The sequence below is a fragment of the Photinus pyralis genome, unplaced genomic scaffold (genome assembly GCF_008802855.1).
Source record: "Photinus pyralis isolate 1611_PpyrPB1 unplaced genomic scaffold, Ppyr1.3 Ppyr1.4_LG1, whole genome shotgun sequence".
Classification (NCBI taxonomy): domain Eukaryota; kingdom Metazoa; phylum Arthropoda; class Insecta; order Coleoptera; family Lampyridae; genus Photinus; species Photinus pyralis.
This window is the reverse complement of record NW_022170249.1, coordinates 19,384,343-19,399,866: the sequence shown is the minus strand read 5'-3', so window position 1 is coordinate 19,399,866 and position 15,524 is coordinate 19,384,343. Positions and strand designations below refer to the sequence as shown.

General features: G+C 35.9%; 1 protein-coding gene across 2 annotated transcripts; it reads left to right on the top strand.

Moving 5' to 3' along the window:
• The first annotated feature begins 11,021 nt into the window (after positions 1–11,021).
• On the top strand, positions 11,022–15,419 carry LOC116159219. Of its 2 annotated transcripts, none has more exons than XM_031472168.1 (6): positions 11,022–11,100; positions 13,659–13,873; positions 13,938–14,375; positions 14,432–14,664; positions 14,803–14,965; positions 15,241–15,419. In XM_031472168.1, the coding sequence occupies exons 2-6, from the start codon at positions 13,666–13,668 to the stop codon at positions 15,348–15,350; spliced, it is 1,152 nt and encodes a 383-aa protein (XP_031328028.1). In that variant the 5' UTR covers positions 11,022–11,100; positions 13,659–13,665; the 3' UTR covers positions 15,351–15,419. The 2 variants fall into 2 exon arrangements, with proteins under 2 accessions (XP_031328028.1, XP_031328027.1); XM_031472167.1 differs by having other exon boundaries at positions 13,926–14,375.
• The last annotated feature ends 105 nt before the right edge of the window (positions 15,420–15,524 follow it).

Sequence of the window (15,524 nt, the reverse complement as noted above, 5' to 3'; positions counted from 1 at the left end):
TCATCTGTGCAACGACGGGGTGAGAATGAAGCAAATAGAAAAGTACAACTTATCAGATCACTCTAAAATGAATGTAACTTATAGCAAAGAGATGGTTACTCTTTGCTTATAGGTATTTATCCCTACACCATTGCCTACAAAAAGTGCACTAATGTGCCTATCCCGGCAATAAGTACCTGTAGGCTGTATAGGTCCTTGTTCCAAAAAGAGGTTTTTAAAAAGTTAGAAGTGAAAATATGCATGTTAAAAGAAACCTCCAGTTCAATCAATCTCGAATACTGTAAAATGAGAGATCGTAAATTTTATCGGGAAAGTCACGCGCGTCTTGAAAATCTCTGCAAAAAAATATAATAGCAAGATAAATCTTATCCTGTGAAGTTGCCCGCGGTAAGCAATTTGGACGATAAGTTCATTACAAAGTGCTAACTAAATAAAAAATGTTCAAAGGTTAATGAAATATTCAGTTAAACCAGTTCAGAAAGTTGAAAATCGCAATTCACATCTGCCCATTTCCACATTTAATATTTTAAGCTGCGACCATTTTCACTTCGAACCGAGTTTGACCTTTCGAAAGTATAAATACCTAGCTTTTAAAACTTTCGGAAGTGCAATAAAGGCACACTTAAATACCTTATTCAAATTTTCCGTTTAAAGGATTTCTAAATCGCATTTTTCATAAATCAAGGGGTAAATTGTGCGAAAGTCATATATGTATAGAAAAAAGTATTAAATCAATGTGGCGTATTCGCAAATTCATATTATATGACCCATGCATTTAGTTATATCCCTAGAATTATATATGTAGTGTCAATTCTACGGAACTAAACCCTTATTTTTTGGAACATGCTATTTTCGACAACCTCACCTCTTCGTTCAAGCGGCCAACACTGAAACTTCCAACACGCGTTCCAAACACCTTTCACCATTTTTAGTCTTTTCAGATCGTTCAGATATCCAACCAGTCAGAAGAACTGTATGCTCTTCATTGGTTTAACTCCGTTCGGTTCCCCGTAAATGTAGTGCTTTTTCACTATACCTACGTAATTCTTTCGCCGCCTTTCGAAACTGCTGAATCAATGGAATCAAAAACCTGCAACGCTATTATAGCTCGCCTAGCTGGCACAAACTCGTTTACGTCGCATTGAATACCTACGCCAGGAGTGTACTTTTCGCCCCTCACAAAATCAACGCGTATCATATTCAAATGGACCCCTCCTACTCGTTTACATTGTCCCACTTTAGAAAATGCACATAAAAAAGTAAGCCAGCCGGTAAACCTCAAAGATTGCTCGCCCCCTGATGATGACTGGAAAATATGTAGAGGTGAAGCTCGCAAGGTTGGTAGCCTTTAGTGCTGACCTATAGAACTTAACTAAAGGTGAAGTTCAAAGATCACTCCTGCTTCTGCCCATTTCATTGTCATTGTCGTTCTGAGACATATTTTGAATTCAAGGACTCTGACCTTAAAAAGCAGATCAAAGTGAAGGTGTAACGGTCACCCGCCTCTTGGTGATGGCTTTAGAAAGTTGGTGAAGGTGAAGCTCAAAGCTTGCTAACTCCTGGTGGTAACTTTGTGAATTAAGTCAAGGTGAAGTTTAAGAGTTTCTTACTCGGTTTTGAAAAGTAGTGAAAATCTATCGATCAACAGTCGCTCACTTCGCTGCTTCGATCCTGGGGGTGACATTGGGAAATAGATGAAAGTCACGTTCCAAGGTCAAGTCAGTTTTCTTTAATTTTCTTTAATCCAAAGTATCGTTTTCTAGACTAGAGGTTAGTTTAAGGAGATATTATTACTAATAATATCTCCTTAAACTAACCTTAACCTTAATAATTTATTAGTGTATAATATAATCCTACCCTACCATATAGGAACATAATCGACCTCGTTAAATGTTAAATGTTAAAATAAAACCAAACAACCAATAATAAAGAATTGCTGCAGCAATTTCTCCCAGAGTTTTCAAGCTTTTCGTGGGCATTGGCGAATAATTTGAACACTTATTGCCATGAAAACCATTTTATTGTTAGTTTTGTTTTGAAACTTCATTTGTTTTTTATGTTGATGTAGGATATCTAAATTAACGGTATTGATATAATTACTTATAATAAAGAGATTTTTAAAGTTTTTGAAAAAAAATCATGTATAATATGGTACTAACATGTTACGTCATCGAAAAGCGGAAAAAATTATTTTTATCAAATGAGCTAATGAAAGTAGGGTACATTGCTATTTAAAAAAAATCAATTGTTTTCTATTACTAATTTGTTTTTTGAAATAAAAACAACTGAATACTAGGGAAATAAAATGATAAATAATTTTTATATAGAGAAATTTTGTATACTCTGTTGTTATTTACCGAGATATGTACTATATCCATAATACATAATGGGCATTGGGCACCCACACCTACACAAGTATAAGGCGAATATGTCCAAATATGCTTGGTGTAAAAATAGTAAATCATTTCTTGAATGATTTCTAAATGACAATAACCACACCTGCTCTTTGAGTGAGCTTCGTTTTCAATCGATCGATGCATCACTTTGGCACTAAACCACATTTGGAATCAAAATAAATCACGACGCTTAAAATTTTCACGAGAAAATTCCATTTTGGCGTAGAAGTTCTACTACTACCTATGCGTTCAAAAATGAGTTGCCGTCGAGTCACTTTTGGAATTATTGTTTACATGTGAAATCGTACTTAACTTGAACTTCTAAAAGCGACTCGAACGCAATTTTTGATCGCGCGTTATTTCACACACGCTGGAAAACTAAGTAAGTAAGGAAAACTGATTTACATAAATACGAACTAAAAGAGCGATTCCAAAAATTCAACATCATGGTTGGCGCTGATAAGGTGTTTATATTGAACGAATTTCATACACTTGTCGGACGGACCTGATGTCAGTTTATTTCGAATTGTGAATTAAATTAAAAATTCAAATGTCTAATTAAGACAATTGTCAGTTCACAATTCAACTTCCATTGCCAACTATGACGCTGAATTTTTGAATCGCTCGATATAATATTAACTGAAACATTGACACCTTTAGAACTAACTAGATTATAGAAACCTTCTCCTGGACCTGGCGTCCTTTTATTGAACATTTTGGCCGCCAGTAAAACAACGCCAACAAAACGGTTGTGAAGGTGTAATGGACACAATAGTGTAGAAATGAATAAATCTCGTGTCGCTATATATCTAGACTCATAATCCTTCTCACAAAAGCAGTCACGAAGGATGGATTGCTTCCATGGCTCGCTTGGTAGGTTAAATTATACAACAGCATTTTTGTAAGTATCTATCAGATTAAATTTAATGGAGGTAAATGGTTGTCCGTTGTACATGTACAAGAACCTCACTCAATATAATACGCTTCAATGAACATTAAGACTCACTATAAATTCCGTTCTTGAAAGCTTCCGAACTGTTATTTTATAACTATCAATGTTCTACAAACCTACATTTATCTGGAATACTATTTGACAGAAAATTAGGTTCCCCATTATGTAATAATAGGTACTTAGTGCATTATCTAGATGTGGAAAGGCAGTCTGTGGTAAACAACGGTGTTGCAAAATATTGCACAAGTTGGGTGTATTTAGTATTGATAGGTTGCGAACCTGTGCATTATTTCGAACAGCAACTTTCGACGATTTCTCCGGAATGAATAAGCGATCAATAAACAATAGCCAAAACAAGTGCGTCTGACCACGCCTTTTTAACAAGAGGCAAGATAGAAACCCAATTTTTCCTCAGTAACCGTAACACACAGAAAAATAAAATTGACGACTTTTTGGATATATCCATTTTGATTTTATGAAAATGTGCCAAAATTCCTACTCTAAGAGGTGATGTACTAGGTTGTAAAAGTAATGTCCCTCGGATACCTACCACTGTAGCATAGGCAACCAACATCCCAGCCGACTAGTCCAAGTTGGATTTGCGGGTGTGGGAGGTAGGTAGGTATCTAATGCGGTTCGTTTTCAGCAGGTATTCGCACTTTGCCAAACTAAAAATAAGTTAGTAGAATGAAAATGAATGGCATCGATTTATTAGCTCAAAAGATCTGCGCTGCTTTAATCTATCCTTGGTTTAATACAATAGAAATTTTTACATTTCTTTCAATTGGTTTGGTGCGTTTTAAATTTGGAAATAGTTTAGCTAAAATAATGACCTTTTACTTTTAATTTTTTCGAGTAGATTTTCTTCTAACAAAATAAATGTGATGATTTTGTCGTTTTATACTGACATTGAAATTGAAGTCTCATTATTAATTACTCGGGCCTCCTAATGGAATGCGATTATCTGCACTGGAAGCGCAACAATGCCGTTCCTTTTGTAACTACCACCTCCCACTCCTTTCAAACCCCGGGATGGCACCCGCGGAAAAATTCAGCTGTTTTAATTATTTTTCCCTAATTTCTAATCATTTCACCTGCATGAAAAAGCCGGTTTAACTGGTAACTAATTTTTTTGTCAAAAAATATACCTATAACCTGGACTAAATATCCTTATAATATGCCTACCTACTCAAAAATATGCAACGTAAAAGCTCTCCTAAACTAAATTCGATATTAAATCAACCACGACCAAGTATCACAAATGCATATCATTTAATTTCTGATGCTAGTTACAAAAGAAAGGTATTGTTGCACAGTGCACTTGTAGGGCAATTAATCGCATTCCATGAGGAGACCTACTCGCAAGTAATTATTAATGACACTGGAATTTCAATGTCATTAAAGGACAAGAATATCACCTTTATTTCGTTAGAAGAAAACCTACTCAAAAAATTAAAAAGTGAAAGGCCATTATTTTGTCTTAATAGTCTCTAGCTAAACTATTTGCAAATTTAAAACGCACCAAACCAATTGTAAGAAATGTAAAAATGTTTACTGCACCAAGCCAAGGATATGCAGCGCAGATCCTTTGAGCTAATAAATCGATGGCATTCACTTTTATTCTACTAACTAGTATTTAGTTTGGCTAAATGGGAATATCTGCTGAAAATGAACCGCATTAGATAGCTACCTCGCACACCCGCAAATCCAACTTGGACTAGGCGGCTGGGATGTTGGTTGCCTATGCTACAGTGGTAGGTATCCGAGGGACATTACTTTTACAAGAGACTGTACATACAGGCGAACCTTACATTAATCTTACTGTCTTTTAGAATGCAGCAAGAGTGGCGGTTCATCTGTCATAGAGACTGCCACATCAGCTAATCCATTAGAGACAAATTTGGATAATACTCATGAGCAGCAAACACAGCAAGGTAAACAAAAACTATACACTTCTCTTTAACTAATGTTTTAAACTATCAGCTGATTCAGAATCTGAAGAGGTTTACGAAGACTCAGGTGACGAATATGCTCCTAATGAATCTGAAAATAGTAGTGATTCTGAACTCCAGGCTCAAAATGAGTCTGAAAGTGATGAAAGCGAAAATGGGACAATAGTAAGCAGTAAAGAAACCTTGGCATCTGCCAAAAGAGCTACTATACATGGCGACAAATCGACTGCAGCAGCACCACACAATGAATCACCAAAAGATACACGCAAAAAAAAGTTGAAATCATTCCCAGCAACCCCTAAAATTAGTAGAAAACGGATAAGACGACCAGAAACATGGAAAAGAATAAAAGCAGCAGCAGAGACAGAAAAGGGAAGACGATACACTTCGCAAAAAGGGTATGAAGTACCTGAAAAAAAAGTATGTTTGGACAATTTGTGCCCTGAAAGTTGTAGATTACAATGCACAAAAAAATTCACAATTGAATCTCGACAATCTTTATTTAATGGATTTTACAAATTAGATATTAACGCTAAACATTCCTTGCTTTTCAAAAGTATTGCTGGAATGCCTTCAAAGCGAATGGTAAAAGGTGCAAAAAAGCATAAGTCATTTTCTTATGATTACTTAATAACAAGTAAAAGTGTGTAAAACCGCATTTCTTTCTCTGTTTTCCATAAGCAAAAAAAAAGTTGAAGTCATATAAAAAAAGCTTCGTAAGGGTTCATCAGTTCCATCTCCTGATGCTCGCGGCCATCATTATAACCGCCCTCATAAAATGTCTAATGAAGTTTTTGAATATATAAAAAGACATATTGGGCAGTTTCCGGCAGAATCGTCCCACTATTCAAGGAATAGTAACCCGCACAAGCTTTATTTATCACCCCAACTAAATTTATCAATTATGCACAAACTCTATTTAGAAAAGTGTCATGAAAATAACAAACCTCAAGCCAGATCATCAAGAAGTCTTCGTATGCAAATATATTTTCTACAGAATTTAATCTTTCATTTAGCCATCCTAAGAGTGATACATGTAGTAGGTGTGATGCTGGAGAGGCGAATGAAGAACACCTAGAAAACGTGCACAGTGGCTTCAGCTTGCTCAAATCAGACAGAGAAAATGCTCGTAGTAATCCTAAGGTATTATATTTAACCGTTGACCTTCAACAAACTATGCCCTTGCCGAAACTTACCGTTTCCAAGGCATTCTACTTAAGGCAGTTGTGGTTTTACAACTTAGGGATACATACTGTTACAACAATTGGCGACATATCTTACATGCAAACATGGACTGAAGATGTAGCAAAGCGAGGTGCTGTGGAAGTAATCAGTAGTTTATGGAATTTTGTTCAACACTTTCAGGAATCTAACACTAGAGATCATCTATTAATGTGGTCTGATTCGTGCCCAGGCCAAAATAAAAATTTCCTGATGATTTGTTTTTGCCAATTCTTGATTTTAAAGGGCGTGTTTACTACCATAGAGCACAAATTTCCTGAAGTGGGACACACATATCTAATCCAAGTAAAACCACCACCATCGTCATCAATTCAACAGCATCCTCGAACTCCATCCCTATGACAACGACCCGCAACAATATATCTCTAAGATTCACCCTGTTAGCTGCTAATCCCGTTATTAATCATCCGCTCCTAACTGATGCTCGTTTCCAGAGAATTTCTTTATTTTGTAATTTGTGCCAAAATGTCTGTTCTGTTTACTATTTACCTTAGATCCTATTTTTGTTGTTGCGACAACCTTCTTCCTGATGTCCAGAAAATTCAACTCGCCTTCAGGGTTTTCGGTATCTGAGTATGACTCGTGATCGTTAGAAATATCCTTAGTTACCGCCAAAGTGCAATCAATGTGTTGCGGTAAATTCCTTCGAGATTAACATTTTGACTATGAGTAAAATATGTACATGATTGATTTTCCTCAAAATTAAATTTCTATCGATACCAAGTTCCGCTTAAGACGTGCGCAACACATCCACAGAAACCAATACCGTTATGTGCTGATGATATAATCATAACATTGATCAAATACCTGATGATGCATTTTCGTGCACATTGTTAATAAACAGGTTATTTTGAAGAATTATATAACTTTTCTGGCATTCGCCCGAATTTTTTTTTTTTTTTAATTTTAAATAGCCCTATCGGGATCGATGCCCATGTGGCTAACAGGAATGGAAACAAAATGACAAGGATGACACTCTTCACTCCATGCGGTCTTTCATGGAGACTTTTAATCAGACAAACACAACCGACAGACAACAGACCACGGAACGGTTTAGGATGACGAACAGAAGTATGTTATGACAGAGGTATTCTTCAATGAATGATTTTATTTATTTAAATTTGAATTTTAGCTTCCATCAAAAATTGCACCAAGGCGTCGTAGATTTTTTTGTTATTTGAAGCTAATAGGGTGAACATATTGGTTGGTAATTCCATATTATGACAGCGTATTTCTTTAAGTAATTTGTCAGTGAAATTAGCGTTATTCACACAACCAAGGAAAATATGATTAAGGTCGCCTTGTTCTCCACATACGCAACTGGGAGTATCTGTCAATCCCATTTTATGTAAATGCAATGGATATTGCCCGTGACCAAATTTTAGTCGAGCTATTGTGGTCGCATACCACCTACTCACAGTAACGTTCCTCGACCAGTGAGTTCGAATCAACTGAGGGTGGATTGTCGTATATTGCGTGCTTTTCTCCGAGTTGGAGTCTTCCCAAAGATTTTGCCATCTTGTAAACAAAATTTGGTGCTTAAAATAGGTTACGGCATCACTCGGTGTTATTATTTTATTATATGGTGTTCCCTCTTGTATAGCCCTTTTTGCTAACGCATCTGCTCGTTCATTAGCTTTTATATTGACATGAGACTTCACCCAATAAAATTTAATCTTACAACCTCCGGTTCTCATCATTGCTATGAGCTTAAAAGTTTTTTGACAGATTGGATCCATTGTGAACGAGCAATAATTCGATTGAAAACCTTTGAGAACGCTCATGGAGTCTGACATCAACACAACGTTTGTCATATGGCGCGCCCTACAATAATTTAATGCTTCGTATATGGCGATCGCTTCAGCTGAATATATAGATGTCAGGTTATGAAGTTGTAATAATTGATGTTCTTTATTGGAGAGGATATAGAAAGCGCAACCTACTCCCGTTTGATTTTTGGAACCGTCCGTAAAAATAATGGTGGCATTACCCAATTCCTCTTTTATAGATTGAAACAATTGAATATCATGGTTTTCCTCACCGTTGTATTTCGGACATATGACTTCTGGAGAACTAAAGGATTGAAGAAAGTCACAAGTCATTATTTCCCGAGTGTAGATAGCTACTGCCATGTCTTCTAGATCTCTGTATGCATCTGCTAATAATGGAGATGGTTTTTTGGCCCAATACCTTCCCGTAAGGTCAGCTATTGACAACCTATTTAACCGTTGGTACATTTGTATGCAGTTAAGTGCTTTGAGTTTTATGACGTATTTTATGGCAAGATATTTTCTGCGTAACTCCGCAGGCGGCACCTGTGCTTCTACCTGAAGGGCTTTGATTGGGGTAGATATCATTGCGCCAATACACAATCTCAGGGCTTTATTCTGTATGACGTCAATTCGTTTCAAGTTCGCCTTGTTAAGGTTCGCGTAAAAAGTACATCCATAGTCCATCCGTGATCTTATCAAACTTTTAAACAAGCTGAGCGCTGCGTCTCGATCAATGCCCCATCTCACTCGAACAACAGCTCGTACAACATTCAGCGCCTTTTCACAATTTGCCGCTAAAGCGTTTATATGGTCTGTCCATTTTAGTTTGTTGTCTAAAACTAACCCTAAATATTTAAAAGATGTTTTTATAGGGAATTCATTATTTGCGAGAGAGAGATCCTCCCCATCGGGAGTTTGCGATGCCGCGAAAGAAACATTATAGCCGATTTCTCGGTAGAGAGTTCAAAACCATTTTCCCTAAACCATTGTTTTGACTCACTGACAATGCTATCTAATTCGCATTTCAACCGATCTAGGTTCCCTTCAACGCTATATACACAGAAGTCGTCCGCGAATTGGATTATTGTTGTACCCCTATTAAAAATAGAATGAATGTCGGCCGTGTATATGTTAAAAAGAATTGGGCTTAGTATGGATCCTTGTGCCAGTCCCCTCGATACCGTTCTTGGACCAATTTTCTTATTGTTGCACGTTCTAATATACACATACCTATTTTCATAAAGTGACACAATACTTCGAGAGACTCTTGCTGGTAAACCTAAGGTTATCAACTTATTCTCTAATATAGATAGTTCAACACAATTATATGCGTCCTTTAAGTCAAAGAAAACACAGCTCATATATTCGTTGCTACCAAAGGCTAATTGCGCATCTGTTACCAAGAGTGCCAAGGCATCTATAGTTCCGCACCCTTTCCTGAAACCAAACTGATTGAGAGGCAATGTTTTATTTTCTAATAACCACCATTCAAGACGTGTCTTTATGAGACGTTCATACGTTTTGGTTATACAAGAAAGTAGTGAAATGGGTCTGAACGAGGTACACTGAGTCGGGTCTTTATGAGGCTTTAGTATCGGCACTATTACAATCTTCTTTAATTGCTGCACTTCTTCCCCATTCAAATAAATGTTGTTAAATGCTTCTAAGAGAAGCATCTTGTAACTTTCTGGAAGATTGGATAACAGTGCATATGGTATGTCGTCAAAACCAGGAGCAGTATTATTGTGTGACTTGAGGCAAGCTTCTAATTCTATTTGAGTAAACGGGTTTAACAGGTAGCTATCTGCAATATGATATTCGTCAAGTCTCCTTTTATTCTCTTCGCAGACCCATGGTGGCGTGATATGTGAAAGAAACTTTGTTAATATTGCGTCATCTGGTTTACTGAAGCTAGGAACAAAAATTCTTTTAATTTTCCTAATTTTTTTCCACACTTCACTAATAGGGGTATTCCTATTTATTTCGTTGCACATTTGTCTCCAACTTTTTTTCTTTTTCTGTTTCAGAAACCTCTTGGAATAGGCAAACTTTTCTTGGCATATTATATAATTTTCTAGAGTTCGATTTTTCTTAAAAGTGTTGAGACACTTCTTGCGTTCTTCTACTACCCTTGCACATTCCTCATCCCACCACACCGGCGAAGGTCTATTACCCACATGAAAAGGCGCTTTACATTGAAATATCGAATTGGCCACACTGTGCACTCTCTCGATAAAAAAATCAATTTTCGTTTCGGCCGAAGCGAGATTGGGAATGACATCCTTTTCTAAAATTCTCTTGTACGCTATTACCCAGATAGCACCAAACGTTCGAAAGACGTTCCCTCTAAGTGCAAATAAGGCCCAAACGTTCCGGAACATAAAATGAACGTTCAGTGGGCGTCTTTATTTGCAAATCCCCGGAACGTACAGATCAAACGTCCACAGAACGTTCATAATAGGTACCCAAGGCACTAGAGTAATTTTCATATTGCATTGGCATAGATATTGAAAAACCACCAAAACCATTACATTAATTAATTGATATGTTAAATAGGAGCATTGATTAGACTAATAATGCACATCACTCTTACATTCGCAATATGGCGGGAAACAAAACCGATCGGTGATTGGACCGACTCGGATCGAGCGCGCACATCGCAGTTCGCACTGTTCGCAGTTTCGCACTTGACTAGTGTTGATGATCAAAAAAAAGGTGTCGTTAACTTAGCGTTTTTCAGTTTTTCTGGTAATTTGGAATTTTCGTGACCTGTGCTGTGACTTTTGGTAAGTAAATCTTGTTTTTGCTCGTCATATTTTTGAGATTTTTTGTTGTGCATACTTATTTTTATCTCAGAGGGGAGAGATGACTTTGCTACTTTTGGTATCATATGACATAACCTCAACTTTATAATTGTAGTGTAATAAGTGAGGCATAGTCTTCAAGTTTTGTTGGAATTATACTAAAAACTGTATCATGTAATACTGCAAATGGTAATGAACTTGAAGTCTGATCCTTTTTCGCAGTTTGTCGCCTGCTGCTGGCTTTATAGTCAGTTGTTTGAATTTTCCCCTTAAAGTGCTCCCTGTCGCACCTCTGACAAATTGCATTCATATTTTTCCTAGTAGGGAGGTAGCATTTCTCTAATTCAAATTATTAAGCCTCAAGCATGTGTCAGTTTTTAATGTAGTACTGCGAGTACCTGGTAATATATAATAAGTATTTTTTAGCTTTTAAATGCCGAAATACAAACTTGATCGATCGACTTATAGACGAGCGCAGAAAAAAACGACCGAAGAAATTAATCAAATTAACCATATCCCACATCCTAATTTTCTGGATAACAATTTAACTACTGAATCGGATGCCTCGACAAGTGATAACCAATCTTCGAATTTAAGTAGTGACCAATTAAGTGATTACCAATCAGAATTTTTTGTATCTGCTGTGACTTGTGGTAACGGTGCAGGTGGAACAAAAGATAAAAGTGATTTGGAACTTCCCGATCTATTAACTCAACTTGCTGATTGGGCTATTAGCAATTCGGTACCTCATTCAACGCTTAACAATCTGCTCAGTATCCTTAAGGAATTTCATCCAAATTTGCCTTCCGATGCCAGAACGGTATTAAATACCCCGAGAAAATTAAAAGTGGATGTTATTGATCCCGGACATTATTATCACTGTGGACTTTCAAATGCAGTCGATAGATTAATTAGCAATTATGGTCACGATTTGGATTATATTAAAATTTGTGTAAATATTGACGGTTTACCAATAGCCAAAAGTACCAATAGTCAATTGTACCCAATTTTGTGCAATCTGTATGAGAATCCCAATATCGTTGAACCAATTGGCATCTATCATGGGGTTGATAAGCCCAAAAGTGCCAATTCACTTTTAGAAAAATTTGTGAATGAAGCTGTTTTTTATACTCAAAATGGTTATCTGTGTAACGGCAAGGTTGTTCCTTTTAAAATACTTGCTTTGATATGTGATGCGCCTGCAAAATCTTTCGTCACATTTACGAAAGGACATTCGGGATATAGTTCCTGTTCCAAATGTCACATTGATGGCACTTTTTTAAATAATAGGGTTTGTTTTCCTGAAACTAATAATTTGAGATCTCGGACTGATGATGAATTTAGACAAAAAATAGATGATGATCATCATATTGGTACCTCGATTATTGAAGCAATACCGAATTTTGATATTGTCAAAGATGTCGTACTAGATCCCATGCATTTACTTCATTTAGGAGTTATGAGAAAATTGATGTTGATCTGGGTTGACGGAAAGCCTAAAACCAAGTTACCGTTTTCTAAAATAACTACACTTTCAAATATTCTAACATCGTTAAGAAATAATGTGCCCTTGGAATTTAACAGAAAGCCTCGTTCTCTTAACGAAGTCAAAAGATTTAAAGCTACAGAGTTTCGTCAAATTTTATTTTATTCTGGTCCTCTTGTTTTTAAATCAATTTTGCCTGCGAATATGTACTTAAATTTTTTAACACTTCATGTTGCCACAACAATATTGTCCAATTTTGCTCTATTTAATAAGCTCAGTGATTATGCAGAATCTTTATATAAATACTTTGTGGAAACGTTTGGTGCTTTATACGGAAAAGAAAACATCTCTCATAACATTCACAATTTACTGCATATTACCAATGATGCTAAACGATTCGGTGTTTTGGAGAAATTTACGGCATATCCATTCGAAAACTATTTACAGTCTTTAAAAAAATATATTCGAAAAGGTGATAAACCTTTACCTCAAATTGTAAAACGTCTATTTGAAAAATATAATCAAAATACCCACCATAAAATACCTCATTCTAAAAATCCGAAACCTTCAAGTCTTCATTATGATGGGCCATTGTTGAATAATAATGTTTGTGAACAATATAAGCAAGTTGATTTTGGTAACTTCAGTTTAAAATTAACGGAAGCTGACAATTGCTGCTGTTTATTCAATGAGAGTATAATACTTATCCAAAATTTTATAAAAACAAGTGACGCACTGTTCATAATTGGACAAGAATTTCAAATAAAGGAAGACTTTTATTCTGAACCATGCAGATCTTCTATTTTGGGCATATTTGTTGTAAAAAATTTGTCACAGTTAAGTATTTGGAGTACTGATGATGTCTCATTTAAGCTTGTTAAATTTCCATTCAAGAATGAATTTGTTGTATTTCCATTGTTACATTCCTGCTAAATTTAATGACTTAGCTAGGTACATATAATAATGTTAGAATTAGTACCTATGTTGTATATAAGTGATTTCAAAAATATTTCGTTCTTGTGTCATAAAAACAATCACATACATTTGTATTTAGTGCCTGGATGACCAACGATCAAATGTGGTCGGTAATAAAATTCCCAAAAGAAAACAAAGTGGCTGTAGTGCCAAGTACGTGGCTGTGTGGTAACATATGCTATTGGCCACCTTTCAACCGAAAACGTGTTGAAGAAGCAATCGAAAAAGGCGAAACTCCAAATACCACAACGTGGCAGCAATTTCAGTATTCGCCTCTGCGGAACAATACATTTGGTATGTGGTATCAATAGAAAATTAGAATTATTGTGTATACTATACTTTGTAGATACATTTAAAGAAGCAGAAAGAAAATCAAGGAAAGCCACGATAACATCGGATTTAGACACCCAAACTGAAGAAGAGGACGAAGACTGCAAAGGAAAAAGGAAGAGGAGGACCCCAAAACCATTGTATAGTAGTGGCTGCAGTAGTGCGAGCGAAGAAGAAGAAGAAATAATTACATTACCGAAACCACCTAACCCGAGCAGCTCAAAACCACAACAACTTCAAGACATTACTAATAAACATAATATGAAGATGTCTCATCAAAAAAAGAAGTGCGGCGCAATTATGAGCAGTGTACCTGATGTAGATAGTGCCAATGTTCCTGGTTCCTCTTATTTGAGTTCTCATCTTCACGAAGATGGCATAATACGGTATTCTCCATCAAGCCGTGGCGGAACGCCGACTAGCACTTTACGTGCAGCGGACCATGCTGATGGACGTAGTAATGATGGTAAGTAGTTTTTGTATGAAAATGTACCCTATTCATTAATTTTAATTTATTTATAGAGTATCTGAGACACATTTTACGTAAACAAAACATTTTACAAGCTATGTTATCCGATCTAAGTGCAAAAGTGGCAGATATTGAAAACATGCTCAAGGATAATGCACATAGGGCAGAAAATGCAACACCTACTGATAGTATTTTTGTTAAACTACCACATTTGCCAGTAAACTGTGACAATGATTTACAAGAATTAGAAAATCACTTATCAGATCAAAATGAATTTGCTCTAGCGGTACGTAATTTCTTTCAATTTCTATTGAATCAAATCGACCACTTTACACTGTTACACAACTGGACCTTATCTATGTATATTGATATTTTATTTTGAAATGTTATGTAGATAATATTTTACAATGTTGGTGTTTTATAGGTCAAGGAAATTTCTCAATTGGGAGGGAACAAAACTTATGAGTTTATTTTTCGAGCTGCAAAACAACTGATTACGGATAGATTTGCAGGAGCCGAATTTAGTTTCCTAGGACGAAAACAAAAAAAAAAGTTTGCGGATTTAAAATTAGCTCTGTTATTAAAACGTAAGTTCATTTAATTTATAAATTAATTGCTTTTGCTATCTACTCTTTGTACGTACCTTGTGTGTTTCAATTTGCCTTTCATCGTAGTACCTAGCACACATGGTATTTTATGGCACATAACTGGAGGAAAACTTAAATTGGTTTACATTTAAATTATCATTACACCCAAAAGCTTAGCGTTCAGCTTGCGCCAAGCAAACTATTTTCCCTGGTTAAGTGATCAAATTGAACTACCTTTGTATAATATTGACTTACCCCACTGTATGTTTTTCTAGAAGCTGCAGTGAGATTATTCCAGAAGACTGAAAAAGAGGTTGAAAATGATATTTCCAAGTGGCTGCGGAAGTGCACAGACCGATCAAAAAAGCAAGAACTTAGAAATTAACATTTATCATTTACTACATATATATGTCATACTCATAAGAATGTTAAAAATAAATTTACACTTTTATTGTAAAGTATTTTTAAAGCACTTAAATAACGTTCCAATGAACGTTCAAAAATGTTCACTGAATGTCTTCAAGACAACCTAACGAACGTTCATGGAACGTTTTCTAAG